This window comes from Passer montanus, unplaced genomic scaffold, assembly GCF_014805655.1.
Source record: "Passer montanus isolate IOZ18808 unplaced genomic scaffold, ASM1480565v1 scaffold22, whole genome shotgun sequence".
NCBI classification, from domain to species: Eukaryota; Metazoa; Chordata; class Aves; order Passeriformes; family Passeridae; genus Passer; species Passer montanus.
The window spans coordinates 7,547,575-7,564,993 of NW_024366815.1; the positions used below are offsets into that span (position 1 = coordinate 7,547,575).

General features: G+C 38.5%; 2 protein-coding genes across 5 annotated transcripts in view; one reads left to right on the plus strand and one right to left on the minus strand.

The window, feature by feature from the left end:
* The window catches only part of MTREX (Mtr4 exosome RNA helicase), a 44,931-nt gene extending 32,655 nt beyond the window's left edge, over positions 1-12,276 (plus strand). The window contains exons 19-28 of one of the 3 annotated variants that reach the window (XR_005627505.1): positions 673-801; positions 1,807-1,917; positions 2,216-2,404; positions 3,498-3,661; positions 4,978-5,083; positions 6,294-6,350; positions 6,771-6,933; positions 10,184-10,288; positions 10,603-10,730; positions 11,556-12,276. Coding sequence is in view for 1 of the 3 variants with exons in the window: in XM_039709630.1 (XP_039565564.1) it covers positions 673-801; positions 1,807-1,917; positions 2,216-2,404; positions 3,498-3,661; positions 4,978-5,083; positions 6,294-6,350; positions 6,771-6,933; positions 10,184-10,288; positions 10,603-10,655 (1,077 nt within the window). In the remaining 2 variants the exon portion in view is untranslated. Of the gene's footprint in view, positions 1-672; positions 802-1,806; positions 1,918-2,215; positions 2,405-3,497; positions 3,662-4,977; positions 5,084-6,293; positions 6,351-6,770; positions 6,934-10,183; positions 10,289-10,602; positions 10,846-11,555 lie in introns of those variants that run through there. The other 2 variants (XR_005627506.1, XM_039709630.1) reach the window with 2 other exon arrangements.
* Positions 10,720-17,419, minus strand: part of PLPP1 (phospholipid phosphatase 1) — a 65,531-nt gene continuing 58,831 nt past the window's right edge. For both annotated transcript variants that reach the window (XM_039709632.1, XM_039709631.1), the window contains exons 5-6: positions 13,266-13,442; positions 10,720-11,171 (exon numbers count right to left, since the gene is read on the minus strand). In XM_039709632.1, the coding sequence (XP_039565566.1) occupies positions 11,046-11,171; positions 13,266-13,442 (303 nt within the window). In that variant the 3' untranslated portion in view covers positions 10,720-11,045. The remainder of the gene's footprint in view (positions 11,172-13,265; positions 13,443-17,419) is intronic.

The window sequence follows — 17,419 nt, forward strand, 5'->3', positions numbered from 1 at the left end:
TGCATATTGATCCAAATAACTATTGCCAGTCTTTTTTAAAGCAGGATGTAAAAAAGGTTATGGCCTTGTGAACAGTAGTCTTTAATCACCACATCTACATGTCTGTGTTCTTTAAATGAATGTCAGATGTTATGGATACCGTTTGGGTTGTATAAAGATGCAGCCTGTAAAATGCAGCTTTCTCCTTGCCACAGATATAAGCTGTTATGCTTGAAAGATTTTTCTGTGGTCTTTGTTGTGCATGAAAACTGGAACCTGCAAATGAAAGAGATCCCCTAAATTTTGGGTTGGGTTTTTTTTCAAATGCAAAGTTGTGCTAGCATGATGCAAATATGCATTACAGTTTTAAAACATACTGGCTTTCTTTGAATGAGCTACATTTAGAATAAAATGCAGATGCAGCTGAAACTTCAAGCAGACTTTAGGCTACTCTGGCAAGGGAGGATGGGGGAGAGTAATTTTTTCAAGTGTGTTTTTCTATGAGAGGGATCTCCCAATGAGTTCACCAGAGTGTGGGTTTTCAGAGTGTACTGCAACACTGAACTGATACTCTGTAAGAGACATGACTCAATTCATAACTTTAATGCTGGAGAAATTATGTGTTTTGCATTCATTCCTGCTTGTATTTTAAAATACTGCTACAGACCTGCACTTTTTCTGTACCCTCAACAGCCAAATTCTGGTGAATTGGACCCATTGTATGTAGTTGAAGTGCTCCTGCGCTGCAGCAAAGACAGTTTGAAAAATTCTGCTACCGAGTCTGCAAAGCCAGCCAGACCTGATGAGAGAGGAGAGATGCAGGTTTGTTACATGTTTTTATTCCCAGTAGTTCCTATAAACTTTCCCAAATCTTCATTTCCAAACCATTTGCACATTCTGGTAAAAGAGGGACTATACATTTAAGGAAGAGAAAGAATCTGTACACCTAACTCTGCCTTCTTAATCAATTAAAGTAATACATTTTTAGTAGTACTGTTTGACAGATGCTTTTTTTCGCAGTATCTTGTCTCTGGGAACAGAATTCCTTTTTTATTTATGAAAATTATTAAGGCTGGAAAAGATTTTCAAGATCATTTAGTCTAACCCTTGAACGCCAGCTTATCACTTAAATCATAGGACGAAGTGTCACAGCCAGTTGTTTCTTGAACCCTTCCAGGGGATGGTGACTCCACCACCTCTCTGGACAGCTTTGCAAAACTCTCTTATTCTAAAATGAAACTGAAATTTTTTTTTTAGTGAAAATATTTGCATTCTTTAAAATTTTCAATTTGAAACCCTGTATCAAGACAAACAGTTACACTGCCTTTGATCTGAAAATTGTAATTTGTCTGCAGGTTTGTTCTCAGAAACTCCATATAAACCTTGGAGTTTAATGCAGTAGTGGTTCTTCATGGTGTCATGATGGTTTTCATGCTTAGGAAGATGTATATTCTGTCTTGATGTTCTTTGTTGGTAGCATTCGTAGTTAAGTATAGCACAATAATTTGTCTGGTTTGGATCAGAAGAGGTATTCCAGCAGGTAATACACAAGGTAATAGAAAAGCTGTTGTTTTGTTTTCAGTTGTAGTCTTTCTCCAGATGTAACTGCGTTCAGATTTTCCCATTTGAACAATTACTTTTCGTCTTTATGAATACTTCAGGTCATTAGCTGAATTTTCCTACTTTCTGATACACCTTTACCCACTTAGTGTTACTTAGTGTTCTTGAGCACAAAGTTTTCCTTTTCCTTTGAAAAGTTTTTGCCATGGACCAGTAATAAGAGGTATGTTTTTTACTGATTCATGAGTTATACACTCTCTTTGATAGGTTGTTCCCGTTTTGGTGCATCTTGTCTCAGCTATCAGCAGTGTCCGACTCTACATACCAAAAGACTTGAGGCCTATTGATAACAGGCAAAGTGTGTTAAAATCTGTACAGGTGAGTTCCACTAGGCTGTGTAAGTACTCTGCTCTGCTTGGTGAGGTATTCTTAAACTCAAGGCAACTTGTTCTAAAGAAATTCGTGTAAAGTTTCTGTCACATCTTCACCCTTACTCTTTAATAGTGTTGGAAGCCACAACATATGTCAATTGTTTTTCCTTGTTAAGTAATTTTAAACAGATTTTGAAAGCTGCAGAAACATCACATAACTTACATTACAGCCTTCTGTGTCTCTGTAGTTATACCAGCTTGTTTTACTGTTACTTATCTTAAAAAAACCTTTTTCATAATTTTAGGAGGTACAGAAACGTTTTCCTGATGGAGTGCCCTTACTAGACCCTATTGATGACATGGGCATCAAAGACCAAGGGTTGAAAAAAGTAATCCAAAAAATAGAGGCGTTTGAGCATAGGATGTATTCGCATCCTCTTCACAACGATCCAAACTTGGAAACCATATACAAACTCTGTGAAAAAAAAGCACAGGTAAAGATACAAACCAAATTACTTTGTTTAGCTGCAGAGGGGAGAGGGAGGTTGTCATCTTACTTGCTTTTCTTTTTCTTTGTAAAGCACAAATCAACTCTTAAAATTACTGAATCTCACTAAAATAATTGCTGAGTTGGTGGTGTGCCCTTCCTTTGTACAAATGCAAAGGTATGCCCTTCCTTCATACAGATGCAAAAAATCTTTTCAGATGAAAAGAAAACTTCAGAGGAAATTTTCAGGAATTAGAAGATTACCAGAGTTTTTTTCACTGAATAGGGATAGCACAATGCAGTGTAGGAAGGTCTTTATAAATAACTTTAATTGATATTTTTTAATATACTTGTGCAAACCTAAGTTGAATTGATGGGGCTTATTAGCTTGAGGAGTGTACCAGAGAAATCATTGTGCTGCTGCTTCCTGAGCTGACGGTCAGCCTGGAAGGAATGCAGTTACTTATTTTCTATAGAGTTGTACTGTCTTAGACTGAAATCAGTTATGCATAAAACCAGCTCTCATATTTCTATGCTGCTTGAGAAAACAGGTTCTCCAGGAGCCACTTCACAGAAGTGAGGTGGTTCTGGTATGGGCAGCACAGAGTTGCATGTGGTAAGACCTGATGGACCGAGCAGCTTTTTGCGAGGGTGTCTGCTGTAAGGATGTAGATGGTGACTGATGGAGAAGCCACTGTAGAAGTTCTAGTAGCAGAAGATTATGCCTTTGGCTTACATTTCATTGAATAATTGGTTAGCTGAGACTTAGTCTAGGTCTCAGAAGATGAGCGCTCATTTCTCAGCAGAGAATTCTTTGTCTTTTTAGTGTGGGCTGATTTGGTTTGTCTCCCACTGTGGGTAACTAGCTTAACTTCCCAAGCTTACCAGAGATTTCAGTAGGTAAATGGAGCTGATTTTTTTACTATTATTATTAAATCTGTTTTAAACCTTCCTCTTTGAATACTTAGGCAAGTCAACTAGTCAAGTAGTATGTTCATATACCATTGTTCTGAGGCCTTTTTGTAAATTAAACAATGTCTTTAAAACAGTTGCATCTGTTAAACCAGCAAGGTGTAATTCCTCTCCTTCTGGCCCCCCAGATTGCTATGGATATTAAAGTGGCAAAGCGAGAATTGAAGAAAGCCAGGACTGTCCTGCAAATGGATGAACTCAAATGCCGCAAGCGTGTTTTGAGAAGGCTGGGGTTTGCCACGTCTTCAGATGTTATTGAGATGAAAGGACGGGTTGCTTGTGAAATCAGCAGGTAACTGGCTTCTGTGCAAACTGTTCATTGTCATGTATATATACTTTATTGTCCTTGCTAAAATTAGTACATTATGTTTATATTTTAAAGTTTTGAGAAAATGAGAAAAAGGGTTCTTTAGAGACTGTGTTCTGTGTAATAAAGGTAATGTACAGATTCAAGCAGTGTAAGTAAAGTAGCAACTTAAGGACAAAATACAATAGGTTTTAAAATTAAAATGAAGACATGAAAATGCTAAAACAATGGCTATTTTTGTGCCTGACTTAGGTAATAGCATGTGTTTTCAATTAATGTTGTACATTTCTTGAGGGAATGTCTTGATTTCTGTGGTTGAAGTTGAACCAGGACTCTTGGTACAGTCAGTCACAAATGAGTGTAGCAATGATTGTCAGCAGTTACAAAGTCACTGACAGGTCTGCAATAGAATGAAATTGCTTCCATAGGAATCTGTGAAGTGATGCATTTAACTGTAATACATTTATCAGGTACATATATATTAAAAAAGGTGAAAAAATCCTGAATCAGGTTTTAATATCTTGCAGTGTAACTCAGATTTTGATAGGATTTAGTATTTTTAAAAGTCACAGTGACTGCTGTACTCTTTGTCTTACAGGTAAGTTTGAAAGCTGCTACCAACATTTGATAGCTAATTTTCTTGCAAAATCTGATAGCAAGTGGGGAAACTGAATCTGACTGTGTGGAGTGTTTTGAGTTACACATCTCTCTTTAAAAAAAAAAAAATCATGCATCGATTTTCCCCCACTCTGTGCGGTTTTTTTATTAACTCTAAAAATAGATGTATGTTTGGATTTTGTATCTGCATCATGCAGTTACTTTATAATTCATTATTAAGTCTTTATTCTTCAAGTAAATTGAAGCAAGTTTGTTCCTTTCTCCAGTATTTTGGAAATATCCAGTTGAATTTTCTCTAAGCAGCAACAGTACTAGTTTTAGTCCTTTTTGTAAGTTACCGAACTCCCTGGTTCTTTCTGTTCTCTTGATATTCTGTCTGATAGAAACTGTCTAATTCAACTATTTATACTAACTCGTATGATCTGTCAGGAGAGTTTTATTTGTAGTCCAGTAAGTGCTTTTAGTTTCTTTAAAATACTGTTGCAGTCTCTTAATCATTAGCATTCCCCTTAAAAAGCTAATGTACTTGTTTGTGTTTGTCTATTTCGTGTCCCTCACAGTAAAATTAAGATGCTGTTTTTTTAATCCATATCCAGTTGCTTCACAAAACAGATTAATAATTCTTAATTTAAAAATTACATATCAGTAAGTCTTTCCCCTAAGCTTCATTCTCTTTATTTTAGTGCTGATGAACTACTCCTGACGGAAATGATGTTCAATGGGCTCTTCAATGATTTGTCTGCAGAGCAGGCAACTGCACTACTCAGCTGTTTCGTGTTTCAAGAGAATGTGAGTTACTTCTTCAATTCAAGAATTGTAGACATTCCTGTATTCTAACAATACTGTTTTAAATTCAATTGCAGAAATTGGTCATAACAGTATGAGCCATTGCACATTTTTAATCGCTTCCTAAGATGTTTGACATGAACGCCCATTGAACTTAGTAAAAACATTTCAGCTTCAATGCTGAAGTCCCTTTCCTCGTGAGAGACAGGTTGTGTTAAATTGCAGTCTTCCTTTTGCAATGAAAGATTCTCAGCATATGTGCTGCTGTTAAAACACACACACCCCTCCATATAATAGAAAATGTAGAATGATTTCCTCAAGAAGATGCTTAACAATAACTGCACCCTGCACTCTGGGATGAGCATGTATTTAATCCTCAGACATGTCTGTGTTATGTTACATGGTCAGTACCCTTGACCATTGATTAAAATGGCAGTACCACATGGAATTGATACCAAAAAGGCTGTTGAAATCAGATATGTTTTTAAAAGCACTTAATCTGGCATTTAATACCAGATGTTACTGTTTTCCCACCTGCAAGCCTGTATACAAGGTTGGTATCACCCCAAAAAATTAATAAAATTAGTAAAAATAAACTTCCATATGAACCATGTGAAATATTTTTGCAAGTAGGTAGCAAGGTGTAACAGCTTGATTCTAAATATGGAAAAAAACCACTAGCAGCAGATGCTAATGCATTCCATTTGTTAGTAGAAGGGAAACCAAGGTAAGCCATTGTTAATTAGAATATTGGGATTCACTCAACAATAGTACTTGAGTCTAACCAGCTAGAGCATAAAGATGTTCCTGTATTTGGAAAAGCCATGTTTTCATATATTGCCACTGATGCTTAAGTTATTAAAAACGTTTTGTATTCTTAAAGCTTGTAACTGTCAAAGTAGTTAATGGCAGTTTGTTCGTCAGTTTAAAACTATGATGCAACTAAACAGAGGGAATTTTGGAAGTATCCAGAAAGCAGGTGTTGCTTTTCATAATGTTGGTATACTTCACAGAAAGATTTTGTTTTCTGATCTAGTTTGAGGAACAAACATTTGGGGACTTCAGTAATTTTAGTGCTTGGCAACTCGTTTGAGAATTTATTGGAATAATGCAGAGTGGCAGAATCACGCATTGAACTTGTCGTTTTGCATTTAATTTGGTATAGAGCAAATGTATGGGAGCACTTCAGATTGTTTAATATCTTCTTTTTCAGTCCAGTGAAATGCCAAAATTGACTGAACAGTTGGCAGGACCACTTCGGCAAATGCAGGTAATTAGAAATCTGTCTGAGCTCAGGGTTAATGTTGACATGAGCAAAGCTCATGAGTAATGTATCATAAGTGTACAGTAAAGACCTGATTTTGAATCATCAGTGAATTCAGCTGGCACTGCTTGTGATTTTGCAATGTGTAGTTAATAATACATTATATGGTGTGCAAGAAATCTTTATGCTAATTTAGGACAAGCCTCTAAAAGTTTTGTAAGCTTGTCTGCTATACTGTAGATTCTTAGTGTAGGCAGACTTCATGTCAACAGTGATTTACTTTCTGATTATGAGTAATTTTGTGCTAAAAAGAAAACCTCATCCTGTAATGCAGTACCTAATAATGTGCATAATTGCTGTCTTTTTGTCAGTTAAATTGTTACCCTGGTTAATTATATTACACGTACAAAATATATTATTTTACAGGAGTGTGCAAAAAGAATCGCCAAGGTGTCAGCAGAGGCAAAACTGGAAACCGATGAAGAAAATTACTTGAATTCTTTCAGACCCAACCTAATGGATGTTGTGTATACATGGGCAAATGGAGCTAACTTTGCTCACATCTGCAAAATGACAGATGTCTTTGAAGGTAGGCTAAACACTTGTTCTTTAGAAGGTATGACTTTGTAATTCTACAACAGGGAATGGTAATACTGAATAACCTTACCATAAATTCAGATGCATTCAAGCAGCTGTATGGCCAAAATCAAGTGGGGAAAAAATTGTTTGCTATATATTTAAATTTATACTTACACACTGTTGATGATTTAGAATCTAGAATCCCTTTTTAAAGGGATGTCACTGTATTCTAAAAACTTTCTATAAAACTCAAATTCTAAGCATTACAACAAAAGGTAATGCTTACTTTTTCTAGTTAATAAAGGGGATAAAAACATGTTCCAAATGCTTGTCATCAGGAAGTACAGGTCTTGCATTTGTCCTCATTATAGTTAGGTTTTTTATTTATTTGGTATAACCAGATCTTCCTGCTGACTTAATGATGGCAGAAGTGAGAAGTGATAACCAAGTCTCTCTTTTAAATGGTTTTGTACAGCAGTGCAATAGAGATAGTTGCAAAGCCTAGATATAATGTGTCAGGTGGATTAATTTGGTTCTTAAAACTGGAGTACTAGAAACTGCCCCTTGAGGAAGAATACTTTGTTTTCACTTGTAAAGTATGATGATTTACAGGCCTGGTATTTTGCAAAAACAAACCATCCAAAGGGCTGTCAAACAAGAATGGTCAACACTAAAGGTCAAGCCAGAATAAAAAACCAGCCTGTTGGAAGTTGTGAAGAGTAGGATGGATACACCACTCTTAGAAATTTTCCTTTTTGAGTTGTTACTGTCACTGTTGCCTTGTGCTTAAATGCCGTTTTCTTCTTCGCAATGGTTTGCAGGTTCCTTTATAACAAGGGGATTCATGCACACAATTTGTGCATATAATCCAATGTCTAGACCCAGGAACTTTCTAAAGAAAGTTGCTTTTGAGCAACACAAATACTGGCAGTCTTTGCTTCTGCAGTCAACAGGTTCCTCCTATTTCAAGGAATATCTGAGCCTTCTATTTGCTATGGAGGCACCCTGAGTATGTGGAACATTAAAGCAGCTGGCTTATGTTTACATTGACACTTGAATGTTCAGAATACACTGGGTAGTAGCATTTTCCATTTACCATATTTATACTCAAGACAGTCAGCTTTGTTCTACTCAACAGTGCCAGCTTCCTCAAAATTAGATCTTAGTGGCCTGTTTTGAGGTCATCTCTTGTAACAGGAGTCAATGCATGATTCTCCCTTAACTTTCAGTAGGCTGGTTTTCTGTGCTTTATCCAAAAGGAAGGAAAGCACTTCAGGCATCCATTGTTGGTTATGTGTGCCTTAAAAGGTCTGTGGTGTTCCTAAATCCCAGAGTAGTTTTCCTTGGTTATCCAAGTAACTGTAGTGATTTAAAAGAAAATCAGAATACAAAATAAGCCCGAGTGTTCCAAGAACCAAGTGTGTTTGCCACAAAGTGGAGTAGCATTGATATGGTAATAAAAATGCGTTGTCTTTAATTAAAGCTGAATTATGTGTTGGGAAGAAATAAAAATAAGAGCAGCTTTTCAAAGCCATTAGGAAAGAATGCTAAACTGAATTAAATATCCTGTCTGTTAATGACAGACCAACTCCTGCTTTATGGAAGTATAAACAATAATAATTCATTTTTAAATTGCAGTTTTCTTTTTCTTCCACAAAAAACTATGTCTGCAACAAGCCCAGCCTGTAAACCAGTACTCCCTGGAATGGCTGTCGGGGCTTGGCCTTGTAAATGGAGATGAGCAGGATCTCTGACAGCTGAGCCAGGGCCTGCCACAGTGCAGCACAGCCGTGCTGGGGCAGCTGCTCTCAGGTCACTTGTGTTGGTGTGTGCTCTGTGCTCAGTAGGCTATGGGTGCATTTTTCCATCTCTTGTCATTGCAACAGGTTTTACAAACTGCTGCTCTTACACAGACTGTTCTCACTGTGGAAACTGACGTGGCCTATTGAGGCCCTATGAATCTTAGAAGAGAAGCATTACTTTATCATGTCTCACTTTCCCAGGAGCTTTGAACAATATTCTTTTCACACTGGGGATTTTTTCCTCAGGTATTATGCCTTAATGGGGTAATAGAAAGGTTGTAGAGACCAAGCCCCCTCCAGTGAGCAGAGACATTTTCCCCTAAATTTGGTTGCTCAGAGCCCCCTCCAACCTGACCTTGGGTGTTTCCATGTATTGAAAGGTTACAATAAGGTCTCCCTGGAGCCTTCTCTTCTCTAGGCTGAACAACCCCAACTCTCTCAGCCTGTCCTCAAAGGAGACCTGTTCCATCTCTGATCATCTGGGTGGCCCTCCTCTGGACTCACTCCAACAGGTTGATGTCCTTCCTGTGCTGGGGACCCCAGAGCTGGATGCAGCACTGCAGGTGGGGTCTCATGAGAGCAGAGGGGCCAATTGCCTCTCTTGCCCTGCTGGCCACACTGCTTTGGATACAATTGGCTTTGTGGGCTGCAGGTGACATTGATGGGTCATACAGAGCCTGTCATCCAGCAGCACCCCCTAGTCCCTCTCAGCAGGGCTGCTCTCAAGCCCTTCATCCCATAATTACCCATTAACAGTTATTTTGCCTACAGAAATTTTGACTGTCGGAGATGCTGCTGGAGGAGATTACCAAACAGGATACTGCTTGCTTATGGCCAGAAGAGCAGAAGCATTTAGGGTTGTTTTGTGAAATTTGTAGCAGTGACTTGGGCTGAGCTGTGAGGAAAGTTCAAAGAGGAGATAAATGCATAATAAATCACAAGTGAGTGTTGGGTTGCAGTGTAGGAGCTGTGGCAAGATGCTTGTGTGCATTATTGGAACCATGCATGGTGTGGTAGAGTGGTCCATGAACTCTTAAATAGCTCAGGATTAGTGAGACAGATCACTTACTGTTTTACTGCCTTTGCCAACAAAAGAACTAAGGCTTATAAAAAACAACCCCAAAAATAAACCTGTGGTAGTTCTTGAAGCAGATAAGTTATGAATCTCCTAATGCTCTGTGGTTTTTGAGGAAGTCTCAACAAGTTCTTGAAAGAAAAAATCGACTAGGAATTACTCAATAGCCCAGAAAGTAGTGTGATTAGATATTAATTAGAGACTGTAAAGAGAGTAGAAAGGACAAGCATTTGGAAACAGCTTCAAGGAAATGCCTCACAGAAAAATTCACTGTGCAAACAGAAATTAAGTTTAAGATATTTGGCTTCTAGATAAATTGAACAGGGTTGTTCAGGACCAGTTACATCATGTGGCATAAAGTTGTCCCTTGCTCTTTCATACAGGTAGCATAATTCGTTGCATGAGGCGTCTAGAAGAACTGCTTCGGCAGATGTGCCAGGCTGCAAAAGCCATTGGGAACACTGAGCTGGAAAATAAGTTTGCAGAGGGTATGTACTTCACTTTCACAGTACATGAAGCAATTTAGAAGAAAAAGTGATGGGGGAAGGGTCTGCACAGGTAGTGAGGACTGAAGGTGAATAGTTTTGTAATGTGAACTTCTTGTGTTGCCATCATAGTAAACAGCACCATTGCTGTTACCTTTCCAGAGAACATCTTTATTACGAAGTTTGACTTAAAGGGTGGCTAAAAATGGTTGTACAATGTACATTAATAACCTGTAACATGCTTGTAACTGTTCTTTAAACAGTGGTTGTGTCAGTCAAGACTCCTAGATATTAATGTTTTTTTTCCTTCTTAATAGGGATTACAAAAATCAAGAGAGATATTGTGTTTGCTGCAAGCCTTTACCTGTAACAGCAGATGTCTTCCAGAAACTATACTGACATGATGGAACAAATTCATCAGTGTCACATGTGGCTTCCATATCAAGTAATTCCTTTTAATGGTGTTTACTTAAACCACAGTTGATTTAACAAGGCATGTACAAACAGCAGTGTATGTAATATAATTTGTTACAGTTTTTAATAAAAATTTACAGTTGTAATAGCTTTCTTTTAAGCAAGAGCTTGAACCAACAGAAATTTAAAGTTTAGATGTACAATAACTGTGGTAGATATTACTATATACAGGTAAAGTGAGCATCCAAGAGCAGCAGCAGTCCCTTAAAGGCAATTACTTATATTACAGAGTTAGACTTGTGAAATTGTTTTCTTTCAGAGCAATGTAGGTGATACGGGTCATTCTTCATGGTTGATGATTGCTGCCAAAGTGATTTCCATTTGTTGGAGTCTCATGTAGGGTTGTATGGGAATCTTCTTTTGGTTGAAATGTACATCCTCTCACTTTGAAGAAGTCTGACACATACACAACCTAAGTGAACAAATTAGTGTTAGGTGTTGATCAGTGTTAAATTATTCCTGCACTCACAAGTCTTTGAAACAAGGGCTCTGCAGCAGGCAAATTATATGTCAAAACTAGTAAAAAGCTCAATCAGTTTAAAACATTATAAGATGGCAGAGAAGTCTTGTACAAAATTCATACATCTATTCTTTCAATAGCTTTTTCACCGTGCCGTTGACCATTTAGCCACTGATGGTTTAAGCCAAATTCAAGGCTTGTGCTAACTGACTGCCTTACCAGGCATTGCTTCATTACAACAGCCATAGTTTGAACAGCTCTAAACAAAGGAGCAAAATGGGCTTTTTGAGGGCCCACAATGCAGGTTTAGTTAAATTTTTTTTTTCTGTGATTTAGGTGGAACAGAACAGGAGAGGTGGTGCTTTAGCTGGACCCAGCAGCTTTAAGGCCAGCTCTACCCATATAGTCCTTTCCTGCAGTCTTTTAAACATACCACCTCACTTCTTCACAGCTAGGAGACATCTCCCTCACTGCAAGACAGGTGGTTGATCCAATTCTGCAGCTTGATGTCTTCCACTGCTCATTTCACCAAGTCCCATAGCGGATGTGCTGGGCACAGTGCTGCATGGAGTGCAATAAATGAAAGACTCACGATCCCTTCCCTTCCTGTATCGTGTCTTCCCCTCCCACTGCAAGCCTGAGCACTGCAGAACACGTGAATGTCCATGGCACAAGAAACAATCTCCCACCACAGTGGCAGCTAGCTGCTGATCCAGCACACTACTATGGCCACAGTCCAGGGGAGTTTCAGCTTCCACTTAATGCCAGATTCACTCAGTTCAATTTAGTGATCTATTTGCAGTTGCTGTGCTGCTATGCTCTAACCTCAGCTTGCTGCTTCTGGAGAGGAACTCCTCAGTTCTTTCACATAAGAGCATGAGGGTGGTGGTTGGTGCTGGTGTATATTTTTAAAAATAATTTCCTGACCTTTCAACTCTACTCACTGTAATGCTACTTTCTACTCTTTCTTGTATTACCAAGCACCTTCTGAATCATCCCATATCCTTGACTAAACTTGTTTTCCTAATAAAAGTGTCCTCACCTCTTCAATCTCTGATGTTTCTTGCTCTCTGTACTCTTGTTTCTTAGAAAAAGGGGTAGGATTATGCCAACATGTAGCCATTTAGTAACAGCTACTGCAGCCTGTCTGATTTCCCAGAGCTGCTCCAACATTTGAGTATTGATTGCAACTAGTAGACAGCTTTGTCTGGAACCCTTCTGATCTGAGAAAGCTGACTAAACATTTATTGTGGAGGTTGTTCTTCTCAGCTAAACCTCTGTTCTTGGTAACTGAATCCTTAGTAAGACCTCAGTTCGTTCCCATTGATCCAGAAGTCCTAATCTATGGATGAATTGGCCATGGCACTCTGGTGACACGGAATACAATTGTTGTCACTAAGTCAACTAGGCCTGCTGTGACAAGTTTAGTCAAATGTCTGTTTCCTGGGACAGCTTTATACTCATCAGTACAGCTAAGCTTCACAGGTTCCTTGTTGTGAACACATTTTTAGTACTAGGAATGCACACCAGAAATGGTGAAGGGTTTTAGTTTCTCGTCAGACTGAAAAAACACACTCTGTAAGGTGGCAAATGCAGACACTTTAGTGCTCTCCTTATTCTTCAAGGCCCTTCCCCTCCCTGTTTACTTTATTAAAACTTACTTTATAAAACATACTTTAAATTATGTTCTCTGTTATTGTACTTGGGATTTCAAATTTGGCTAGAAGCAAAAAGTTTGATTTATATACAGAGGCCTACATGGTTTGCAGTTACCATTTCAATCTTAGTTATTTGAAAAGCTCTTGAGCAGGGACAATTTCATCTTGTCCAGTGGCTAAAACTACCACTTATATCACTGGGCCAGAGCCTGCCTCACGGCCCAAAGTACTATTGCTACAACTAGTTCAAGGACTTGTTTCCCTGTTTCAGCAGTTTAAGAAGCATTAGAAATACAGGTTTGCTTTGCTGTGAACACAGCCTGCAATTCTAAGGTGCTGTTCATAAAAGCAGCATTCATACACACCCGCCCCCTCAGGAATTACTTACAATGAGCACAGCTACCACTGCGCCCTGGATAAGTCCTGTTAAAACATCACTCCAGTGATGCTTGTAGTCAGAAACACGTGAGAGACCCACGTAGATAGATGCAGAAATAAGACCAAACTGTATAGTAGGACGTACAAGTCTTGCCCAGTCTCCTTTCATTCTTGCCTGAAGATAAAGCTGAAAGAAAAAGAAAAATTAGTTACAAAATGCAGAAAGCACAGATGCAGTAAAATTGTGTTGGGTCTTTTTTATTTAAAAGAGTTGATTGAAATTTTAAAAAAATAATATTCACAGCTGTTCTAGGTGCTGTAGTTCTCTCTTAAGGCTGCCAGGGCAGAGTGTGATAGTTTTGGACTTTAATTTATATATAACACCACCATATTGTTCCATTTGTACCGACATGACAAATAAGTATTTTCAGGATAAAGGTCCTGGTAGTACTAAAGCCACTTAAGGCTTAAAAAGAATCCAGTGGAAGTCAAACCAGTATTTTACTCCTACATGAAATACAGGTAAGCCTTACATACAAAATAGTTTACATTTACTATACAGAGCAGACAGGTTTTTTAACTTCATTCTCAATTCCAATCACCTTTAGTATTATCAACTTTCAGCACAGCATTGCAGCTGTAGCTAAGTATCAGAACTAACTTAAGGTAATGATGGCACTTCTCAGTTGTCACTGGTATATTTCACTGAGCTGTGTTCCTCACCCTTTTCAGCTGCGTATTAACCATGCTACCACTCTGGTGGATATTTGAAGTTCCCATGTGTTTTCCCTCCCCTCAGGTCTGCTTTGTTGTGTATATCTATGTTTTTGATGTATTATCTCCATTTTGCTGTATTTATTACTTTCCCATCTAATCTAATCCAAGACCCTGCCTTTGTTTCTTCTGTGGCCTGTCTAGGACCTGGCTGTCTACATCTGTCCAGCACTCTAGTTTCTCCAAATACATTCTGTAAACATAATTGAATTTATTCTGAAACTTAATCCTATCACAAAAGAAAGCACCATAGTTACTGCATTCACTGAGAAAACAATACATTTGGAGGTTATATTTAACATTTCAAGTTATCTTCTCAGAGACACCTAGAAACTTCAGGTCAAGGACAAAACCGTAGCTGACAGTCTTGAGAAATGCAGAAACCAACACACAGCCATCAGGCACGAAGGCAGTACACCAAACTCCTGGTAAAACCCTCCACTGCTGACTTCAAAAGCCATGGCTAACTTTGAGAAGCAGTACATTTACCATGTAAATACAGGCACAGAGAAGACACTGTAGATGCAGAGGTGATACTTTCCAAAGTTAAACATTTTGGGGACTGTTTCTCTTAGTAACTTACATCATAATTTTAGTATGCTGACATTTTCAGCTATAAATGGAGCATCAAAAACATCAACCCTATCCATAAACAGTTTTGTTTAATAGCAAGGTCAGGGTAGAATTAGACTCTAAAGAAGCTACACCTAAGACTAAACTGAAAAATAATCTTTCCCCTTCAAACTGGTGGGCACTGCATGTTTCTGTGGGCCTCAAACTCACCACTAGGGAAAATACAGTTTAGCCACTTCAAAAATTACCTGTCACACAAAGTTCTTTTAACAAAAGGTGTTTTAATGGACTTACAGTGGTACTACTTCTGGATTTAGTGACAGTAGACCAGAACACTACAAAGTGCCTAGTGGAGCAGAGGAAGGTCCAAGGAGCATATGCTGGTAGCCTGAAGAGTTGGCTGATGATTTAGTACTGGCTGTACTTTCCCTATTTCCACTAAATTTTCCTAAGGCAGTTAAAATACCTTACTGCAATGAAGTTTTTTTCCATATAAACATTTTTGGAAGTTGGCAAAGGGTGTATAGCCATAGTAGGGAAAAAAAAGTGTTATGCAACCCTTTTGCAGATATGTGAGAAAACAGGTTTACTTATGAACACAAGAATAAAATGGGTTAAGGCATGCAAATGCCAACTTGGAAGGATGCCAGCTCAGTGCACTGAATAATCAATAAAGCAGTCTTTGCCCTTATGTAGCATATATTCAAATTCTTTCTGCTCTACAAAACACCAGAAAAGAAATTTGGATTTTACATCTGTGTGAAAGCTTTATTTCTGTAGTTTGAGAGGAATCTCACATCACAGAGAAGATCTGGTGCTGTTCTATCAGCTGCAGAGCATAAGCAGTTGGCTATAGACTTCACAAACTCTAGGTGATTGTTCACACCATCAGCTCCTCTATCTGTACAGGAAATGGCCACAGGCCTTCTTGCACGTTCTATTAGCAAATAGATTTACAGTGTTCTTAAACTAGGTGTGAGAAGGGTGAGAAATGATACCACAGATAAGTGTTAGGCTGACTGATCACTGCTGTATTTAATTTCAGAAATAGCCGCTGTCATTCTGGTTATGATTGGGTTTGGGTTTGTGGGGTTTTTTTGTTAAGTTGAAAGTAATTGCTTATTAACCAGCTGTAGCAAATGCCATGTTATTTTTAAGCAGGTAGCTTCAAAGTGACAGTGCTTTTAACAGGCTCAGAGTTGTGCTACCCTGCTAAGCTTCTTCCCACTTCTGTGACTTGCTCCTAGAAAGACACCAGCAACATGTCTGCCTGCAACAGGCAGGCTGTCAGGTCCCTGCAGGAAAATACAGCAGCCGAGGAGGAGCTTTTGCTGATGATTCATTAATTGTAAATCAAGGTTAATACTGGAAGTATTCCCAATTTTCCTTTATATAGTATTAGCCCTTATACAGCATTAAATGCACAAAATGGAAATGTCCTAGCCCCATGCTGCATTAACTCTTGCTTGTGTTTTGACCCTGTTGACTAACAGAGTGCAGTGTCTTCATGCTATTTACAGACCCTCCTCCTTTATGGCATACCTCAGGTTCCTTTGCTCCTCTCTGAAGTCACAGGATAGCCTTAGAGAGAGAAACAAGAAGCAAATCCCTGTCTCCCCACCCATGCCTCTTTTCTAGAAAGGAGTATGTATATATAAGTAAAACTTGTGATCTGTAGAGGCCACAGGAACTTTAGGAAATCTCATCTGGTAATACTGACATGCCTCCTAGCAGCATTTCACATATTGCTAAGAACAAATTTGTGAGCCTGTGAACGCAGCAGGAGCATCCCAGGCTGCTCTGGTAGTGACCCACTCCTGTCAGCATTCTGACCATGCCACACTGTTCTGAGCATTTCTGATCCTTCAGCAGTTGCCTTTTAGCTGTGCTCTATTGCTCTCCACTCCCCCATCCTGCTGCTTTACATGTTTGCTTCATTCATTCCTTTTAAAAGTGCAAAGAGATTCCACAAGACTTCTTTTTAAAGGGATTAAATAATCTTCAGGTTTTTTTCCCTACTAGTTTACTCCATTATGAAAATATGTCCTCTATGTCACACACATCCTGAACACAAATTTCTTCTTAATCTATGGTCTAGTACTTCATTTCTAAAAATATACACAAGCAATGAAGAGAAACTCACAGCTACTTTGTGGCTTCTTGCAAGAAGCCACAGACATGAATGGAAGGGTCTCTGCAACTGGAGAATTATTTGCTACTCCACATTTCTAGCATGGCTTTTGAGCATTTGCTCTTTCAACAGAGCAGTATCAATTTACATAAACACATGCCTACCTAATTTGGAAGTACAGTGACTGGTGTTTACTAGATGGACTTGTGGAGGTGCGACCATGTGGCTTCACAAGGCGACTTCCTAACAGCTAATATAATACTTCTCCACTTTAAGGGCACAAAATTCTTTTAAATCTACCAAAACCTACTCAGTTCACCAACCAAGATCATATTTCAGATATTTAGTTTCAATACATAAAACTCCTTGGTTATTTTTATTCAATACCTTCTCTTATTTTTTCCAAAACCCAATTATACAGAAATTCTGCACTGCAAAATACTTTTGCCTATTAAGGTATGGGAAATCCTCTTGTTCAAGAATGGAAGTCAAAAGGAAGAAATTTGGAGAGGGGAGGGATTGTGGTGCTCCCCCACCAAGTAACAGTACTACTTGTGCCAATTTATTTGTTCTGATACTTTTCAAAACCAGATTTTCTCCTGATACCAAAAAGGTCCTAGTAACTGCATTTCCTACAGGGTCCTGTCCTAAAGAACAGAAGCAAAGCACACCTTCCCTTTAGAGAT